The 21,984-nt window shown below is 38.9% G+C and overlaps 1 protein-coding gene across 1 annotated transcript in view; it reads right to left on the bottom strand.

The window, feature by feature from the left end:
- VMP1 (vacuole membrane protein 1) overlaps window positions 1-21,984 on the bottom strand; it is a 58,596-nt gene that overhangs the window by 9,774 nt on the left and 26,838 nt on the right. The window contains exons 7-9 of the mRNA XM_010185397.1: window positions 9,534-9,614; window positions 5,599-5,715; window positions 3,167-3,228 (exon numbers count right to left, since the gene is read on the bottom strand). Of these exons, the coding sequence (XP_010183699.1) occupies window positions 3,167-3,228; window positions 5,599-5,715; window positions 9,534-9,614 (260 nt within the window). The remainder of the gene's footprint in view (window positions 1-3,166; window positions 3,229-5,598; window positions 5,716-9,533; window positions 9,615-21,984) is intronic.

The following is a 21,984-nucleotide window of genomic DNA, read 5'->3' as shown; positions in this document are numbered from 1 at the left end:
AAAATGATTTGGATTTTTTTCCTCCTGAACATTCACCCAGAATTGATGGCACAGTCTTGTGGATGGCACGTGCTTTGAGAACTACTTCTTTTAGTCATTTTCTGGGAATTCTTAATCCACATTTGAAACTGCCACTTCAAAGAAAATATGATGGTGCTTAAAAGCAATATGCTTAGTGTGACTTAATGAACAATCCTGCAGCTGTAGGTAAAAAAAATGGAACGGAAAGACTTAAGAGCCAAAAGAAAACCCACAACACACATGATAATTAAACATTTTAAGTGGGCTAGAATTGGCCTAAAACCAGCATCAAAGAATTTTACCCAGACGATCAGTAAGTTAAACTCTTCTTTAAGTGACAAAATACAAGACAAAACTCATTACAGACCATCTTTCCTCAGAAAACCTTATGAATGTAATAAAACCAGAGAGAAAACATTATCCTCTTCACATTTTAGACAGCAATAAAACAACTTTAAACTATCAACTGGTAGAACAGGTTGATAATTACCAGTCTCATGTGAGCTACCAGTATCTTTGTAATCCTCTCCAGCTGTAACTTCAAGATCACAACAGCCTCAGTTCCTCCAATCCATCCGTTTACCCCTCTCTTCACCCAGCTCTGACCTTGCTCTTCCAGCGAGGCTTCCTGTGGCACGGCTGCCATGTGTCTTCCTGCTGCCTCCACCCATCCTCTCACCTCCCATTTCTTGGCCCACTAGATACTACCCAGGTTTTCAAAACCATTTTGTAAACAGCTTCTTAATTTCCTGCCACGTTTTCTTTTCCTTCTATATTTAAATTAATAAAAGGAGTATTTTGATATGGAAACCTAGACAAAATTGTAAAATCAAATTACCCTAAATTATATTAAAACCCCCTGGTTACAGCAGACCTAGTGTGCAATGCCAGCAGCGTCCAGGAACAGAAGGATACAACTGTTGAGCTATGGGCAAGGTCTGCAGGTGAATCATTTCTGCTTTCTGACTAAGATTCATGCAGCTATTGAGACATTATCTTTGGCTTATAAAATCAAATATTCTTAGACTGCATCTCATAACTTAATCTTCTGTCTAGATTTTAGTTACCCTGTGTATGAATGTATTCATTATTTTAAAAGTATTGTGCTTAGACATTTCCTATTGTGTAAGAGCAGCATCTCAGAGAAAAGAAGTCTGAAGTTATTGTGTCGGATAGAAATTGATTAAAATAAAGTCACTGACCATTAAATAGAACTATATTTTAATTTAATAATAAAGGATGGAATGCAAGTTACTGTTTAACATGTTTTATCCTCTACACTTCAAGAAATTGATGAGGTAATGCTTGCAGACAGCTTGAAAAAAGTGAAGGGTACTGGGACATTCCAACAATCTTACTGTCTCCTGAGAACATTTTTGAACTCTGACATCAACCATCCAGTAAAGTCTGAATCCAGCAGAGGTCTTGTGAATGCATTCAAAGTAATTCGATGCAAAATTATCTCCAAGACAGATGAAGTAGGAAAAAACTACTAGTTTTGGCTCAAAGATTTGCAGGAGAGTAAATCTTTGGAATATCCCTGATCTAGTAGCAGTGCTGATCAAAAGTCAGGAGTACATTGTCTGGTGTGACTGATACTAAGAAAAGCTAAATAATATGGTTAAAAGTAGCCGCATTTCTCTTAAAAAAGTGTTCAAAGCAACAAATTAATGTTGAAGTTTGTTACAAACCAGACATCCAATGAGAAGATCAGGAAGTCATAAAGTCAGCATTTGGTTCATTAGTGAAATGCCCTAGAACGTTTCTTCTGATGCACCATTTTTGTATAGCATTACTACTTCAAGTTTACATATTTTAAAAGAAATTATTTCCAGACATTCCTGCCCTGAAACTGTTCTTGAGGAGCGTGGGGTTTTTGGATTTTATGTCAAAACAGTTATTACAGTCTGGATAGCAAAGTGTCAATCCATTTGCCCCATAAAATAAATGAAATATGTTGGAAAAGCAGAAACACCTCAGAATTTATTTTATGGATCCATATTAGTTACCTAGCTTAAAAAAACAAACCAAACCAAACAAACAAATCCAAAAAAAGCCCACCAAAACCAAACCACACAGAAAAGCCAAAACCTATATGAAAAGTTCTGTATGTAAATGCTAAAGACTCACTTTTCAAACTTGAAACCTGCATCCCTGACATTAATCTGATCTCTGCAATGAAAACAGGCAGTAGTTACCCATCCGAACGAATTTTTTCATGAAATACATATGATGTGATTTAGTTGCCTGCATGTAAATTAAATTGCATATGTTGTTCACACTCAAGCCGTTTATGAAACTTCTGCATGGCTGGAGAGGCTCTGTTGCGATCTTATTTGCTGGATTACCCAGAATTTCATGACTGAACAGGTAGATATGAGGCAAAAACCTAACTCTTCATTATCCGTGTCCAATCTCCATTCAAAGCCACTGAGGCAATACCTAACTATGTTGTTTAATGGTCTTTTTTCCCCCCTGTGGGTTGCTAGCTGGGTTTTGGCCCTTTTTTTGTTTGTTTGTTTTAAACTAAGCTTTTCACTCAGAAAATAAAATAGTAATCAATTGCTAAAGAACTCAGTCTAAGAAAAAAAACAACTTTTCAAAATAGGAACAGTTTCTGTAACTTCTCCTATGAAAAACCAAGTTTAATACGATGGAGAGAAAACCCTACACACCAAAAATCTCATTCTGACATTTTATGAGGGATTCAATATTTTAAATGTATAAAGTAGTTCAGATTAAGGAAGAAGTTTGTTGTCACCTTGGGACATTGCTTAAATCACAACAGATCTTTCATTTTTCTGTCACGGGATCACCCTACCACATGGAAGGAGTCCATAAAAACCAGGCTATTTGCAGCTAAAAGCGTAGCAAACTGTAACCAGAAGAGGTGTATCAAATTTCCAGGTAAAAGTTAACCATGGGTACTAAATACTCAGGCCATCTGACCTTCAGTGCTATGATGTTTCTTGAAATACTTGAAGCTTTTGAGATGAGGAATGAAGTTGCAAATAAGACCTAGATTATGCGTTGGCCAAAGCTTGCACTTCCAAGCAAAGCACGATTTTCAGCACATCTAATTTGACTCCTGCAGTATTTTTCCACTTAATGAATGAAGATATTAGTGAGTTAAAGAATTACTCACCCGATGAGGGACACCATCTGCTCCACTATATGTTTGCTGAATGTTATAATAACGAAAAGTTTCTGTAGGAAGGAAAACATCAGTTAGAGAAACATTTGATTGCAAGGGAAGCAGAGACGATGGGGTACGACAACCCATGTTCCTTTCCAGCCAGCCAGCACTCACACGCAGTTTTCCCTTCTCTTCTCTTTCAAGACCTTTATTTTTCGGTACTCTTCAGAAAGAGGCAGGAGAGAGAAAAGCTGCTTCCTTTATTGTTCTATTTCCTCATAGACTTCATTTCTTGCAATGTTTTTGTAGCCTGTGTCACTAACCATTTGTATCCTCCCCAAACTTAAATTCCCAGAAGCTCAAGGTCACTTTACTCCGTCAACAATGTTTTAAGGGAAAAACAGTCAGCGCCATGGTGAAAAAAGTCACATCCCCTAACACAAAAACACGTACTTAAAGATCACAGCAGTGAAAAAGAATGTATCTTTTAGTCCCCTAGTTCATGTGCTTCAGGCAGAAACATAACCAGAAATACCAAGTGAAGAACAAAGGAAGAGCCACTTGGCTCCTGACTGCTCAAAACACTGAGATTGTCACTGTCTTTAATGCAACAGACTGTTGGGAGCAGAGGAATTTCAATAAAAGAAAATTCTGTAACACATAGCTTACATATATTTTTTTCAGAAAATCCAAATGTCCACTCCCTTCTCTTCTAACACAAGTTAAAATTTTGTTAAAATAGCTTTTGCTAATTCCACTTCTGTCACATTTGACAGCTCATTCATTTGCAAAGAGTGAACAAGACCGTGTATGGATGTGTGTAGACACAGTTCCCACAGCCTCCTGAAAGCAGTTTAAATGTGATCTAATGAGAGCCGCCTTCACCAGTCTGGAAATATGGGATGTGACTGGAACCACGCAAACTGATGTTGTGGTCTGGAGGAAGAGGCCAGTGAAAAGCAGCTCCAGGACGGCCACTGCCCCAGTGACTCGCTTCCCATCTAGAGAAAGATGTCATTTAAAGCCTTTTGCATGACTCTTCTATTTTCTAAATTCCCAACTGCAGCAAGATCAGTACAAAAATCTAGGCTGTTGCACAAGAGTATGCCTGAAATCAAGCACTGCAGAAAAGTGAATTCTAGTAGCTAAACCTATTACAAAATAAGATGATTTACCAACTGGACAAGACACTGGGAAATACTTTTTCCCTTACATTTGATCCGAGTGTGGAGCACTATAAATTACATAGCAAGCATTCTGCTAGCTAAACTAGACAAATAAAATAATAAAAGGAATAGTACGCAAACACAATTTAACTTTTCTGTGTTGCCAGAACAAAATTCTAACAGTACACAGATTTAAAAGCAGAAAAATTCAGATAATACAAAAATAAGTGTGGAAAAAAAAATTCTACCACAGTAAATGAAAGAATTTTCAGATCTATTTACTCTTTTCTGTTTAAGGACTGGGCAATGTAAAACAACCATTTACAAAAAGATGGGAAGAAAAAAAAAAAGGGTTGAAGACTGAAAATTTCACAGCAAAAGAAAGATTTTTAAGCAGCTTGATGAGGGTACTAGACGAGTAATTTTATACTACTAATAGCTTCTGCTATCTTAATGTAGTGACAAAAGATTTCCAAGTAAGACAGCTATAGGCACTGTACCAGTCCTGCAGAGATGCTTAAAAAACAACAAACCACACCACCACAGTGAGGAATCTCCAGGTAATCAATACACCACCACTGGACAAAATGGTGACACGTTTTAGAAGAGAGACTCAACATTTCTGAAAGCAACTGGAGATTCTAATTTGCCAAATTTAGACCATCTGGTAAGGCTCCAAATTAGCAAGAAAAACAGGACATCCTCTGAAATCAGGCCCTTTCACAATAATATAGACTGAGGACACCAATAATTGCTAACTGTGCTGGAAAGCTGTAGACAGCATACCCAGAGCCGTACCCTCAGAGTGCTTCTGCAGGGCCTGATGGGAGCGGAGTTTTCTCTACACACTCAACTGAGATAAAAGGGAGCATTTAAAAGTGCCGCTTAACTGGTAAGGGCTAGCTGCAGTGCTCTTTGAAATGAGTATTTGTTACCAAAAAGGCAAGTTCATTATGAGTACGAAGTCCTTGCAGTCTGGTAAAAACCGTAGGTAAATAACTTGGCTAACCACCAACTTCCTGAGTGGTGTAGGCAGCGAGCTCATTAGTTTGTAGCTATAAATTATTCAGTTGCCTGAGTTTTGAGTAGAAGAAGCCTAGCAAATCCTTTATTGGAAATCCTTAGCACCAAATTAATTTCCATTACTTCGGGTCAGGAAGGGAGACTCTAGAGTTCATTACGAAGTAACTAAGTGAAACAGTAAAAAAAACAAAACAACCAACAACCAAAAAGCTTCCACCCCAGAGCCCGAAGGGGAGTGTAGCATCTACTTGCCTGGATGTGCATTTTAATTACTGCTTTCCCAATCAGGGTTGCACCAAAGAAGGTCCAGAAGGGAACCAGAAAGTGTCCACATGTTATCCCGGCCAGGTCAAACAGAGGGTTTGGAATCTATGAAGCACAAGGGAAAGAAGTTCATGAGTGGCAGCATTTAATTTAGATGGACAGGAACAGAACAGACTTTGAAACTTTGAAAAATGAACATTTTTCCCCTTATTCAACTTTATCCAGAACTCTCGTGCCTTCATACTTACAAAAATGTGAATGTCGCACCACATAAAACTTAAGTCTCTGGGATTCAGCTAGACACTGTCCCAGACAATTTCATTCTCAGGGTCCCTCCTTACCCCTGGATTTTAAAAAAGCTAACAAAGTTTTCCATGTGAAAAACACAGAAACCACACTAAAGCCATTTTGAGTGATTTATCAAATTTTCTCACTGACAAGTACATCACTCTTGGAAACCAGCATTCGAAATGATCCCCCAGTGATTTCCATCTGAGAAAGTACATTAAAACTGGCATTTACAGTCATATGTATCCAGTTTAAAAGCACTGATTAGATTTTATTAAGCATATGCATTTCATTTAAAATTAAAAGATTTTTTTTTCATTGTTAAACTTTTGGCTTGACATTCGGTATTGTGATACTATCTGTAAAATATTTTTGAAATCGAACCAAGAAAGTATCTGAATTCCAACCTTTCACACTTCGCATGCAGTACAAGGGCAGACTGTCTGAGTGAACACATGGAGATGGTAAATTCACAGTAGCAGGATGTTACTGGGCCGATACCCTGCAGGATTTGTGTTGTTTTGTTACACAAACAAACAATGCAGATTGTTAAAGACCGTAAAAAATGGTAACTTTGCAGCTGACAGAATGAAAATCTGTGAGAAAGCCTATGAGGGTTATACTTAGATGTTACAGACTAGCAATTCAAATTTATGAGCGCCCACAACACCACCTGCATAGGAAGAAATCCAAAACGGTCTCTAAACATGCTCCACTTCAACTCAAATGATTCTTCACCTGCGACAGCTGTCTCAGGCACAGGAGGTGTATGGTTGGTAAATGATTGACGTCTACCACAGCCCGGTAATTCTGCTCTTCTGAGCCAAGTCTGCTCTAGGTCTCAAGTGTGTTGTTGGCTGGAGGGTTTTTTTTTGTAAATTCACAGTATTTAATTACTGTATTACTATCACCACAGAGGGAGCAACATGCTTTAGACACAGGTAACTGTGAGTATCACCAGCACATTACACATATTACAGTAAAAAGTTACTCAACAAGCCCACATAGGTTGTATTAGCAGGCCAGCAAGGTTTTCTCTTTGTTGTTTTTTATTTATTTATTATTTTTTTTAAACACACACACACAGAATCCTGAGAGTTGCCAAAAAAGCCCACAGAGACAAGAGGGCAAATTCTCACAAGTCACAGCAAGGATCTTCCAGGGCTAATTCTTGCTTTGTTCCTTCCCCAGAGCTGCCTTTAGGTAGGAATTAAGCTCCAGACAATAATATGGCTTTCCTATTGCCACTAAACAACGTTACATTCAGTTGACTTCACTGGAATTTAAAAAACTTCGCAAGTTTATCAATTTGACTGTGGTTTTATGTAGCATTTAGAAGCCACTGCTTGACAGACAACAACCTGCAGCTGGGACAGTCATTACCACTTCACAAACAAGTTCTCTTCCCTTTCTCTAATCCTAAAAATATGCCCAACTAAAACAACTGTTTAAAATCCAAAAGTAAGATCACAATTTTAAGGGGGGCAAGTAAGGGAGACACCTTCTAGCACACAGGGAAGCAGCCACTGGCAAGAGAAGCCCTGACACAAAGCCCTGAAGCTTGTGGGGGGATGCATGGATGCAAGGAACAGACATGAGAGGCTGCCTTCCTCACCTACAGATGCAACAAAAACACACAACTTTGAATCTCTGTGCATTTTCAATGCCTCTGCCACACTTAACCTCACCCATTTTACTGCTACTCTGCAGTTATTCCATAAGCATGTTTACAGAACCTCAAGCATACTGTGGTGTATTCGTGGTTCCTCATCCCTCCCCAACCCAGGCAGTCTATATAAAGCAAAAGGAAGCCGGAGCTCAGAGCATGTTGGAGAACAGAGCAACAAGTAGGTAATAAGTTCAGCAAACGTTGAAGTATTACCAAGCGGGAACTACAAAGTTTACACATCACCTCTCACATTTGCCAACTCCTTCCTCGTGTTCTCCATTTATCCACACCTCACCTTGTCCAGCCACTCCAGAAACTCATCCCTGCCATCTACTAGCTGGCACCGGCCGGACACAGCAGCCTGTGCAGCAGTGTCTCACAAGGTGGTGACTACAGAACAGTGAGTCAGAGGCAGCAAAGGAGCAGTCTAAGAGTTTACTGGATGGAAAGATTTAAAGAACAGCCTGTAACCTATGTGTCCACTCTAAACACTAAGAAAGTTCAAAAGATTAGTAAGCAGAAGTCGTATGCCAACAACTATAATCAGATTAATTCTTTCCAGCTAACACAGGTTACATACACTTGGGCAAATAGCATTGTCACCCCTGCAATTTAGGAAATAGAGAGATGCTAGACAGGAGTGGAATGAATACCTCACCAGCTGAGCAGCTGGCTAATGGCTGTGGTTATTCCGGAAGAATGGGATCATAGGGGACCTACACTTCCCCCCTTCGCTGTAATCACATTTTTGTGCATCACATCCCACGTTTCGTGTGTGGGATGGAAGAAGGAGGCACATCATTCCTACCAGTTTTCATTAAGCTTCCAGAGAGATTTAAATATTAAATGGTTTAATATTTTTCTACTCCAAAACAGTATTATCCTACTTCAAACACTAAAATAGCATCAGTGGAGAAGCTCGTATCACCTCTTGCTTAGAGAGGAGAAAAAAGAGCTACAATTAGTTTGTAGTTCCTGCAGCCATGACTCAAACTGGCTTCTTCAGTCTGCTCTCTCTGGTTCCCAGTGACTCAAAGATATCTTCACAGCAGACTTAGGAGAACTGCTATGCATGGATACCCTCATCAGGATTTATACAGGTAGTTTTCCCTCTTCGATCCATGTATAACTTTGGATTTGAAAGTGCCAAGCACTGTAAACTATAGTACAAACATCTACAAAATTACACCATGGTTCCAGCAGGTATGTAGGTAATTATTATTTACCTGTAGGTAATAAATACAACTCTTGCCGTATCTTGCCAGCTAATAATCTGGGCTAGGAAAATCCCAACTGGGGTACTGTCATGATTTGGCATGAGACCTGATCTGCCAAATATCCACCAACACAGAGCAGTGAGCAGCAATGTGCACGTGCCTCTGTTAGAGGGGACACGGTCTCAACGTCAAATGGAGGGAGCATCCTTGGTCTGAAACCGAAACACAGAAGCTGCTTGAATTTTAAGAATGTGTTAGTTCAGTCTCTTGTAAGTCTTCCTTACTGCAGCGAGTCTTTTGCATCTTCAGCGAACTGACCTGTTTTTATCAGGTTTCACCACAGCATACAACAGATTGTTTTATCTTTTGAAAAAAGGGATCCCTTGCTGCACCATGCTTTTCTGATGGATTAAAAAGGAAACAGAACTATTCCAAACTCATTTTCTTCCCAGAACTAGTGTCGAGAAGTTGGAGGAAGGGATAACAACAGTTAGCTGTGCTTTTATGCAGAATTCACTGTGTTTGGTACTAATCTAGGACTGGAGTTTCTCCATGCTATTGTACTCACCAGCACCACAACCATCCCATTTCTCTAAGCACCACAGAGAACACAGAAATAGCAGAGAAGGCACGAGGACCCATATGGACTCGAATCAAACCGAGTCACAGTTCACAGCATTCATTTAATTGCAATACATTCAATCTGCAATTTGCAGTTATAAACCCCTCTGTTACTGAAATGAACTTACCGAAGCGCAGGCCAAAATGCCGAAGAACCCAACTTTCTGCACCAGGTTCTGGACGGCCAATTTAGCCCGGGAAGCAAAATCCTGCACAGAGGAAAAATGAAGAATTAATGAGGCAAAACCCAAAATGAACATACCTCAGCATAGACATGATTTTAAAATCCTCCATGCTATGGGATTTCCTAATTAGCATTTGGAAGTTTTTAAAACAAAAGGCCAATTTGAAACTCGGGGTTTGGAGAGAAGAGAGACAAATTGTGTGAAAATCTGACCACCCACGTGTGCTGAGTTGTGTGTTTCAAAGCTCTGCAAGTGGCACCAAGTTTGCACTACTACGGAAACATGTATTTATTTCCCTATATCTCTGAATTGCCTATACTGCTTTTACCTTATTCCTTAAACAAAGCTAATTGATTCCTTCAATACCATTTACAATGTTTAAAAGGTACTTTCTCAAAACACAAGGCCAGAATATAATAATCCCATTATATCCTTAGACATTTGCTCTTGAACCCAGGATCTTAATTAAAATTGCTAATTCCATTTTTACAACAGATTTGCAAAGCCCATTAATCCATAGAGCTGAATCTAAAATACTTCAAAAGCAACAAAGGTGGCGGGCCATGTAACATTTGAGCTGTTCTCTACAAAAACAGGCTAGGAGCACAGTGCCTATTTCTATTTTGTGGTGACAACTTTCAGACACACTCATCGCAAACTCAAGAGTCTCAGAATTTACCAAATAAACAGTAAGCACTCTGAAAAGCAAAAATAAAGATTCTCACAAGCAGAGTATTTGAATCTCTGAAATTTACGTGAGAGTAAAATTATTTTGAAGCAAATAAAAGTTAAAACTAGGGTAGATATTACCTATTCAGGCTTGACAGGAGTAGTTCTAGAAAGCTGAGTATCTTCAGTAACAGCAAACTTTTAAAAGTATTAAGTCTTTTTAAAAAACATACAAATAAGGACTAAAAAGCTGGATTTCCAGTAGCAATGCAATACTCACTGATGTACATTCTATAGAAAACTATCAGATAAATTTCACACGGAAATTACTTTAATCAATAATTAATTAAATTCTAAATGCTACACTTCAAGATAATGCAGATGAATTAAATTGATGCAATTTCAACTTTGTTACAGTTGTGTTGAAACCTTCAGTACTATATACCAATGCAAGTAAATGACAGTTACTTGACAATGTTCTTGCATATTATTTAAATTCTGAACTATAAAATTGACAGAATTTTCTACGCCAGATTAAAAAACCCCACTGTGATTAGGCCATTTGCTATCTGTTTACATTCCTCTTTCAAGTAGCAACTTTTCTCCATTACAGTGCTTTAAAAGCAGTTAACAAATTCTCAACTAATAAAAAATTCTGACATCAGAAGAATTCTATGTATTATACTTTATATTTGAAAAAATAACCCAAATTAAACCAAATACTTCAACTTAAAGAAAAATGCAAAGTAAATGAGATTTCCTACATCTTACTGGACATTTTTAGACACAGAAGAATATAATAACCCTTTTAGAATAGTCTGTAAGAGGTGAATTTGCTAACTGTCACCAGGAGTAACACCTTGGGATCGTGAACATCTCATTGCAAGCTGGAATAGGTGAAATATTTACTCTTTGTTGAAAACTTGCTTCTGATATCTTTCTAATTAACTTCTAGGATACATCCACTATGCACGAGTGATTAAAACCTGCTCCCAGTAGGCTGATACCAAACATTTAAACTTGTGTTAGCAGGAGCAGGTCTAGAACACGCCTATGGGACAAGCAAAGAAAAGAGATCATGTTTTCCAGCCAAAAGAGTGCATTTTGACAGAAACTGTTCTTCATAACAAAGCATGATAATTTACCAGTGAACCAAGTCCAAAAAAATCTTGCAACATCGAGGGCAGTTCCTTCTCAAAGTAAAACTCCCTCATGGTCATTTCCAAGTTAGTAACCTAAAGCGAACCAAGTTAATTAATATATGACCAATAACAGGGGTCAGCACTAATACACACACTCAATCCCACTGAGGATTTCGGACGTGAACAGCAAAGGAAGCCAGACACTTCTGCAGTGGGACCACAGGGCTACCAGTGAAGGACAGAAAATGCAGCAGTGAGGAGACAACAGGTCTCATTTCTTCACCAAATACTAAAGTAAAATTATGTCCTCATAATTTCTCTGCAGTTTAATTTAAAATGAAAAAGTGTCATTTCAACACCAGTTTTTGTCCTTTGAAAAGGTGAACTGAAAAAGCAGTGCTTTCTCTGTAGGAATTTCATCAGATGTCTCTCCCTGTTCTCCGTAACAAAGCTGAATGTGACCATGATATTTTCAGTTCCTATTTCGTTCACCATTTCACAATGCTCGTGGGGTTAGAACAAGATTTTCACTTTTATAAGCCGGTAAAGATTTTTTCACAGCTCCATAAACCTCATAGCAAAGTATCTTTAAAATAAAACACTACAATCCAATTATTCAAATAAGTCCACAGTATGTTTCTATTGTTGCTTCTATAAGCTGTTTCTATTCTAATTTTAACATATTTACCCATTATCTTCGGCTGTATTGCTAATACACTGTTGTATTCATTTTCACAAGCTGGAATTGGAAACAAACTCTCTAGCACCTGATCTATAAACTAATGCTTGCAGCACAGCTGGTTTAATAAAATATATTCTAAGAAATGATATACAGATCGACTGTATTAACTTAGTGGCAGCACAGTACACCATTTTTCACCAAATTTCTTAAAAATAAACAGCTTCCCTCACCCACATTTCTAGACCACTACAAAATTCAAGGCTGCCTGAAAACTAATTTTTCCCCTCCAGCTAAAAAATATACAATTTTTGTTATAAAACCAATGATGAAAGTGTTGGAAAAAAGAGTTACAAGTTTGTCTCAAAAAAAAAAAGCAGCCCCCAATTCAACATTGGGGCAATTTTTCTCACCTCATTAATTAATAACTCTCTTTTTTAGAAGTTATTAATCAGAATTTTTCTTCTTAATACTTCTTTTTTAACATTACCTATTAGAAAGTGCTCCATGGAAAGCACAGCTATAGTTCTAAACATTTCAGTCAATAGCTTCAGATTTGGCTTCCTTTTTCAACTTTTTAAATAAGCCAAAAGAGCTAAATTAAGGATTTTTTTCCCCTATTTTCTATGATCTAATGTAATCACAGCTACAAATAATTTGCATGGTAATATACACACAAGAGCTGCAACAAAACTATGTATTTGTAGCCTCCCCATTTACTTTAATGTAAACAAGTTCAGAAATACTTCTGTTTGGTTGCTTCCTTAAATTTCATTTGTCAAATCTTTGCAACAGCTGCAATAATCAAAAAAAACTTTAAAGTTTCATTTCTCAGATAATACAATCACCAGTTTCACAACTTTTACCTATTTCACAATATAATTTTTCTGTTATAAAGCCTGCACAGGGAACAATCTTTTCTCTCTACTATTTTTTTGTCAAGCATTTGAAATAAAAACAAACTTTCACAACTTACTGCTTTTAAAAAATATATATTAAAAAACATAGAAAAGTTCAGCTACTTACAGGCAAAACATTTTCCCCCAAAACTAAAGTATCTAGACTGGACTCGACTCTCAGCTAATGTGATTCATTCTCTGTAACATTTCGGGATACTTTAGCTCACTGTGTCCCTTTCAAAGATGATTTGTTTGTGGGGTTTGGAAATAGATTTCCTGTGACTGCTACAATACAGGCGAAGGAAGGTGAAATGATTAAACATTACTTCATTGGGTTAATCATCAGATCTCCAGAACTGGCATGGAAATAAGAGGCAGAAAAAGGTCAGAGCTGAAATCCTGATTCACAAGTCTCAGCTGGCGGCTTGAGGAAGTTTGCTTCATATCTGCCTTCAGTAAAACGGCACATTTTATTGATCCCAGAGTTTCTTTACTACATGTTACAAAAGCAAAAAACTCTCCCAAATCTCCAAACCTAAAGGGCTAGTAAAGTGAAATTACATGTTTTGCTGAAAAGTAAGATTTACCACGATGTTGGTACATTGTGGTACAGCTTTGAGTATAACTTAACACGGACCATTAATGCCTATAAGAAGCCCTCCTTCTTGAAAGAGCAAATGGACAGTCTTGCCTGCACTACAAGGCTTCGGCCCATCCCTCCGTTTTATTTTGTTGCCATTTATAATTTAAATCTCGATTTCTTCTCCCTTTATTGTAAAGCAAGTTGCTCAAGCTCTTCTGTGTTTGAGTAAAGGATGTTTCACTGGATTTCATTAACAAGCTAGAGAAAAAAAAAATTTAAAATCCATTTTTACTCTTTTCCTTCTATGCCACTGATGTAATCTCAGAAAACAGAACAGTCACCATTTGTTGTTCACATTGAAATTATGAAGCCTCTTATTTCTTAGTCTCTAAGACCAGAGGTTGTTGATGGATCCTTAGCAAGTAACCAGTCGATGGTTACCATGGAGCACTGAATAACCAGCACTGGATGGAATCCCAGAGTCCTTACAGAAACAACCCCGAAGACTTTGACAGAAGATATTTTCTTGAAAGACTGCACAGATGGGCCTATAACAATTATGTTATAGAACAGTTTATTTTCTACCATGAAGTTGCAATCAGATTTTAAGGAGCATCAAGCAAGCTGTGACTCCCTATCAAAAACCAAGCAGTGATGACAGCTGTCAGTCTCTGAGACATGATCTAGAGTTCAAACAATTTGAGGCCCAGAAAAATCTCTTCTACCACTTTTTTTCTGTTGTAAATATTTGAGAACTTTACAAATTTATCGGTAATATTGGTGCATTGGTGGATATAGCACAAAGGAGGCGGCCAGTAAAGAAGGGAAGGAATACATGAGACTAAATTCAATCAGAAGCTCACAATGCATGCATCCTCCACCAGTAAGGACAGAGACTTAATGCAGGATCAGGGCAAGTCAGTGATGCAAGAATTAATGCAGTCGTTCAAGCAGGGTATTAGTTACCTAGCAGATGGTAGCTTTAAGAAGTCCAAAATAAATTTCTGGAAGGCTTGGGAGAGGTTACGGAGGATTTGTTACTCTACTAAAAAACAATCATGAACGAACATTAAAAAACAGAGACATAAACAGAGATCTGGAGTGAATGCCTCGCACCTCGATGGAACAGGTCCTCTACAAACAAGGAGGATACTAAAGTTGATGCAGAGATTGGTATTTGTCCTAGTGCCAGCAGACTCCCCTGATGTGAATGTGTAACTTGCCCATGAGGAGGAAGTGGACAATCCTTCAAGATTTGAGCATAATTTATATTATGGTTATAATATTTACTTACAAAGAACAAAGTTTAATTATCCAAATAATAATCTGAAGAGCTGAACATTTTTTCCCAAAGACTGAAGTTGATGTATGAAGCTACCATCTCAGATTATTGAACTCATAAATTCCTTAACATTTAATAAACTGCCTACAAAGACAGCACTCCTTTTTATGTAAAAATCTGAGTTATGTTAAAAATGAGCTGCACAATATTTTGTTTCTTCTGGCTTTCTATTACAACACAATGGAATCAAACACAACTTATGGGAGAATGACCATTTGTGGTCAGGCAATGAATTCTAAAGTTTCAGAGGACTGGGAAGAATTATTAACTCATTGAAATAACGTATTAACTGCAGAAGAGCAGCTTTAAAGAAGTCGTATAGCTACCAACAGGCTGTGAGGTTACAGCACATATCCATGCTAAGAAAGCAGCAGATCAGCAGACGTTTAATGATCAACACAGCAACCTGGAGTTGAGGAGAACAGAGATCAAGATACAGTTGATAGTCATTGCCTATCAGTGCAAATAGTTCATTACTCAGTGACCAAAGAAACCATTTCCTACCTCTCCTGCAAGACAAAGGTAACAGATCTCATGAGTACGGTTCCAGTAAGTTGGAAGTAAGAACATTTTGATAGCGGTTCATGGTGGTACTGATCTCCCGCGCCATCAGCAGCAATGACTCTCAACATCTAAACCCTTACGGAAAAAGCTGTGGCCCTGGATTGCTGTTTTAGCTTTCTCAAAAATACTTTCAGCTTAATGCAAACAGGAGGCAAACTAAGAGGGGATATTTCCATCTTGATGCCTGGAGAGAAGAGGGTGTGAGAGGTAAGGCTTAAACTTACTTATCACTTCAAACACTGGGAGAGGCAGGCCCTGTCTTGGAAAGCAGGCTGTCAAAAAGACAAAGTTAAAGATTCAAGGATTCCTGAAAGCAGCTACAGCAAGGTGGCAGACCTAAGCAAGCACTGAGGTTTGATAAAATAAAGGTATTTACATACGATAGGCATAGAACAGACATTCCACATTAAGAGGACTGGCTCAAATCCTAAGCTTGAATAGGAAATAAGTTTCACTTCACAAGAAGTCTGTTTTTGCTGAGACACTAAATTCTGGAAATAGAATAGGGCAATTACATGGGAAAGTTACAGGAGACAAATATATGCATGTTGAAAATGAAAGCACTGTCTTAGAAAATACAATATGAAGACGACTGAAGAGCAATGAAACAGGGCCCTTGACTTCACAGGCTTTACCAAAGAACTGTGGAAAGACAAGAGAGTGGTACCCACATACCCTCATTAAATAGAGTATGTCAGAGATCTGAGGATTTAAAGCTAGTCAGATTTCAAACCATTATTCAGAATATTTGTAGGCAAGGACGAGCATACAGCAGGTACTACATACAAATCCCAAGTGAAGAAGAAATCAAGTATCCAGGTGAGTTCTTCTAGCCTTTCTTAGGACAGGGATACTGAATAGAGATTGAGGGGAACACACAGATTTATTTTCACATCTGTTTCTGTTAAAATTCTTGAGGTTGGTTGCATGTTAAGGGTGATGCTGCAATCCACAAAGATAATCAGAAAGGCGCTCATCTTTGGGACTTTGTAAACTCAGACAGATGAGTAACTACAATTAGTTCTTGTGCCAGAAAAACTGAAGTTTTTTTCCACAGAAAACACAGTTAAACCTATTGTCCTCATAATCAGATTTTAAAACCGCTGTTACAAAAGAAAGACGTAAGAAGCCATAGACAGAGCCGTGCGCGGAGTCGACTTTGTATGGGAGCAGAGTGTAACAGGGCGAAGCGTCCATTCCAAAGCGTAGCTTTCCCTGGTCAGTTAATTTTAACCTGTCTTGGAGTAAAAATGTGAAACTTGCAAGTACTGGATCCATTATACAGTAAGAAAGATCTCCCATTAACATGAGTAGGAAGGAGGATAACCAGCTCTGGGTTAGACAGACTATTAGTTTCAGAAACATCTAGATATTTTCTTCATTTCATTAACCAACTGTACCATGGCAAGACCATTTTATTTCCCTCACTTCTCCCTCTCCCCTGGACATTGGGGACATAATAAACTCCACCTCAGGAGCTTTAGTTTTGAGATTTTAGACTGTTACAATCCAATACAGTGCTCAAATTTGGAAGTGACACACCAAATGAACACATATTCTAGAGCTCAATGAGTTAGTAGGCACTCTCAAATTTAATACCAGTATTTTCCACAACTAGAACTGAAGCTCTCAGACTTTTACATAAAAAGTCCTTTTGCTTCACACTGTAAGAATAAAGAAATTATGTAAAGAATAAAACACAATTAAAGGAAACAGTCTGGAGGAAGAGGAAGGAGCACGTCCTTTCAGTCTTATCAGATCTGTCCTATAGAGCAGTAGCTCTTTTAACCACATTCCCTGCCACCTCTACTCCTCAATTCAGGTCTGTGCAGTAGTACAAAGCAGCATGACCCCTCTGATGCTCTGCAGTTTTGTAGTGGTGCACAAAAGCATGAAATAAGATTTATTATTTCTTTGCTTGCTAAAGAACTACTTTCTATTCACATCTTGCAGGAGACCTGGCAGCGAGCAGATCCTGCAATCTATTTCACAGAAGTTTTGCGTTTGGCACATCAGGGACACAGCAAAGCCGTTAGGACAGCCCAGTGTTGGAAGCGAATACCCAGAGAGGTTGTGCAGTCTCCAGGCTTGGAAGGTTTCAAGACCAGGTGTGACAACGCCCCAAGGAACCTGAGCTGATCTCATAGGTGACACTGCCCTGAGCAAAGTGTTGGACTGGAAACTGCCTCAGGTCCCTTTCAAGAGGAATTTTTCTGTGATTCCATAATGAGATACTAGCAGCCACCTACAGAGAGAAGAATGAAGTAAAAGAGCATCCTATCACTCTGGTTCCCACACATCAGCCGTTGACCTCTGCAGCCTGTGCTTCTACAGTTGAAAGCGTACACTGGCATTGCCTCCACCAACGTGCTGGCTGCCTAAAATACCACTGCAGCTGCACAGTGAGTGCCCATTTATCTCTAAGCTCCAACTGCAATTAGTTTGTGTAGCCACAGGTCTGTCAGTCTACTTACAGTGGTGGGACGAGAAATTCCAGGATGTTGTCAATTTATTTTTTTTTAATCCATTACAAATTATCAAGTTCTATTTTTGGGCTCATGACTGCTGGAATGAAGCAAGTTATCGCTTTGCTTTAGCCAACATCATCAAGAAAGGAAGCAATGTTGATAACCAGATAAATAGATTGACCTTTTCAATCTCTGCCAAATCAGAGCCAAAGTCACCAGCACTGAATAAAAAATACACTATTCCTCCACAGACAATTTCAAGATATGTTAAGGGGGAAAACCCATGCACAGAAAGAACACTGGTAGAATAAAAGTGAACGATTTCTTTGCAGCCGACAAATCCTTTCGCATACACAAGTCTTCCTACTCAGCCTAGCCAGCAGATATGCAGTGCTAAGCATACCTCTCGCTTGTTCTCCTTGGGAAGTGGCAGAGGTTCCCAGACAGCTCAGAGAAGTGGTCTGCATACCAGACTCTTGTACAGCACAGATATTTAAACAGTGTCTGGAGCAGTGGAAAACAAAAGTAGACATTTTCTTGATTATGATACTATATTTAATTTCTATCAGTTATTGAAGGCTCCGCATAAAAGTATTTTGAAGCAGCTTATCTGACCCAAACGTTTGATCATTCATTGGTCTTTCTCAGAATACTGGGGAGTGAAATATCAAGAATTTAGGACCAAATTTATTCCCTTACAAACTTGTGTTGAGCACCCCTGATGCACACAGAACAGGGTATGCAAATCCTATGGCAGAATTCAACAGCTTCTTCACAACTACAGTGTAAATGCAGCCTGCAAGATTTCCAGTAAACTTGGTGACATTCTTTCTGGAAAAGTTCACTTCTGTTGTAAAGCAAGAGATTTGTTACTGAAAAAATTCCTGAGCTAATATCAAGTAAAAATATTGCAAAGTAATCCAGATTTCTTCAGTGGCTCGATATATTTCGATTTATGGACTTACACACTAAACATTAAAATGACAGAGCGCCACATAAATGAGTTTTAGGGAACAGAGCTTATCACAGAGCAGTTCAAAGAAGAATGTGAAAAAGTCATCTCCAGATTACCATTAGCAAACCAATGTGGTGTAAGTAATGCTCAGTTGCTGTTTTTTCCTTATCTGTAAGCAGGTGTGCAAATGAATAGAACAATGCAGGCACAAGACTGCACTATTCTCTTGCCAGTGCCCAAAGAAACCCAGCAAGAAGGTGGCTTACACATTTGTTACTCATAGCTCCTATTGTCTGCCCTCTGCCTACATTAACTCTTTGCTACCTCTTTTCTCAGGAAGTCCTCTGCAACAAATTCCCTTATCTAAAGCTTTCAATGAAAACACTCAAAAGCTTACTTCAACTTGGTAATTTTGGAGAACAATTTACAACTAAGCTGTTACTTGGTATATTCACTGCTTATATTGTCTGTGAAAAAAACCCACCACAGTTTACTGTTAGTTCACTGTCAGTTTACCATCTCACTCTCAAGCTATAGCATTCACCAGAAGCTTCTAAAGCGAAGCTTAAAGGCTTGATTAGGTTTGTATTTTCATTTAATTATGGGCTAAGATAAAATAGGTAAGGTACCTCCCCTATATAGATAGATATATTATCAAATGCAGGCATCAAACTTGAGGAAGGCAGTGTGTGGTGACAAGCCTCCTGGTGGCCACCCATTAGGCAGCCCAGACCAAAAACCAGCAATCTTTCTTGTACAGCACAATTAATAAAGAGAGGAAGTCGATGAGGAAAGGGGGTGACTGGAAGACCAAGCAAGAGAAATGATGAACGGAATTTGTTGTTGGGTTTAAACAAGTTATTTCTGGGAAAGCAAAAAAAAAAGAAGTCAAGGTTTTCCAGTTATTGTATGTGACGCTACCACTTCCATTTTTATGATAACTGCTTTATAAAAGCCTGCTTGTGGTCTCCTTCAACTTTTTTTCTTGTACCAAATAATCCTCGAACCTTTTGATAAAACAAGCCAGCAGCCAGCGAATCCTTTCCAAGCAGGAACTTATCAGATACTAGCTGTTAGTTTAATCATGGGAAAGATCCATTCTTAATTTGGCCATCTTATTCTAAACTGCTAATTAAGTAACATCTTGCTTATTAGTTAAACCTAACCATTCCATTTGAATTAAGTCACAGTGTCGTGTCAGAACACAGTGCTGGGTTCTCCGCGTAACCACGGCTGGGTGTGGTAGCGTACTTTGTTCTGCTTCTGCAAAGAGAAACCCCACATGAAGACATGGAAAAGCAATCCGGCTGAAGGCACCAGAGCTTTCAGAAACGCTGGAAAGATGGGTTTAACATGTGTCTAACCGTCACTATCGCAAAAGTTCATCAGTTTAACTCCTTGCAGACAAGAAGCCGGCTCCCCAAGCAGGAAGTTGTTCGGTGGAACTCCTGACGCAATGCAAGGCGAAGCAGTTGCAGCTTAGTTTAATACAAACCCTCTTGAGTCCACGTTGACAAATTCTTTAACAAGCCCTGTGGTTACAGGGAAGCTGGTTTCAGTCTGAGTCACTCCTGTTCAAACAGTTTACTGGAAATGGAGGGGAGGGGGAATTTTCAGAGAAGTCATGTGATGGCCAGACAAACCACAACCAGTAAAGGTTCAGTGGAGTCAAAAACAGGTCCCAGCAACAACTGACATTCAGTGTGCAGATGGCACTCGATCATTTACAAAAGAGTGCTGCTGCATCTCCGCATGTCCATGGATTTAACCCTTTCTCAAGTTTGTATTCTCTCAGAGGCAGGACACAGTTTGGAAAGTCAACAAACAGCAGTGGCTGATAGTAACATAGGCAACTAGAAAATATTTTTACATGGAAATTTGGCTGCAGCAACACCACACAGAAGCAAAGCCTGATGTGTAAATCATTAGTTCTTAAAAATATGCCACTTAATGAATCCAAACACTTACAGTCATTAAGGAGTAGATATACAGCAAAGATATTAGTACTTTCTGCTCTTAGCAAAAAGTACCATGATACAGCAACGGCCCACGCATTACGCATTATCACCGAGTACACCTTGAGGGAAGCTGGCATGAGAAGCTTCATTTTCAGCAGAAACCTCCGTTAGCTTTAAGCGTTTCAACAGGACAGAAGAAAATTAGAATACTACACAATCAGCAACTATTAAATTGGCAAAAGAGAGCCCCTGCACATGTGTGTGTAGACATGAAACTGTACACAACTATGCTTGCACTGTATCATTACCAATGTGCTGCCCTAGCACTAAGTCATAGATTCATTTCCCCTAATTGAGAGGTTGGTTTGAACGGCTGCACTGGGGATACTCCCTGTGGCTAAAAGGGGAGCTCTGATAAACTCCTTTGCTCTGGAATTGGACTGGGACAGAGTTAACGGCAACAGAGATACCATGTCAAACATCGGTAATTTTTAAATACTGCCTTAAATATTGACAAGTCAGATGGACTTGCTCTGTTCCTAGAGCATGCTGGGCTCTGCATTGTGTAGAGCCCTGCTTGTAAACCACGTTCCTCCAGGGCAAAGCCGCTCGATTTTAACAAGAGCGGCCACGAGGCGAGAGGAGCTCTGACGCTCCCTTTATGTAACTGGGACAAACTCACTGGCGTGCGCACACAGGGGCTGTGCAGAGAAAGGAGAAGTCAGTGTTTCTTTAAAATGAGGGGCTTTTTCTGAACTATGCTAATAGAAACTACAAGGCAGACTTACACATCATCTGCAGGCTAAGGAGTTTTCTCAAAACCTAGCTCAAGGAGGCAGGTCACTTAGAACTGAGATTTATGACAGAAAATCCACCAATAGACTCTTTAAATAGTATTTTACCCTTTGTAACTTTGAATGGGGCACTAAACCTTTACACTGTTTAATCCTTTCAGGTGTTTGGTTTGGGTTTTTTTTGTTGTTTTGTGGGCTGTTTTGTTTTGTTGTTTGTTTTTTTGTTTAATTGCCAAGCTAGCAAGCACGTTCCTGCTCACAGATCCTTCAGGCTGGAAGTTACATTCATGGTCTGTTCTCACCATAGCAGTTCCTCATCTGTTTCTCAAAATTCCCATTGT

Source organism: Mesitornis unicolor, unplaced genomic scaffold (genome assembly GCF_000695765.1).
Source record: "Mesitornis unicolor isolate BGI_N332 unplaced genomic scaffold, ASM69576v1 scaffold3315, whole genome shotgun sequence".
In the NCBI taxonomy this organism is placed as follows: Eukaryota; Metazoa; Chordata; class Aves; order Mesitornithiformes; family Mesitornithidae; genus Mesitornis; species Mesitornis unicolor.
The sequence above is the reverse complement of the archived record's forward strand: the minus strand, read 5'-3'. Positions and strand labels throughout refer to the sequence as shown.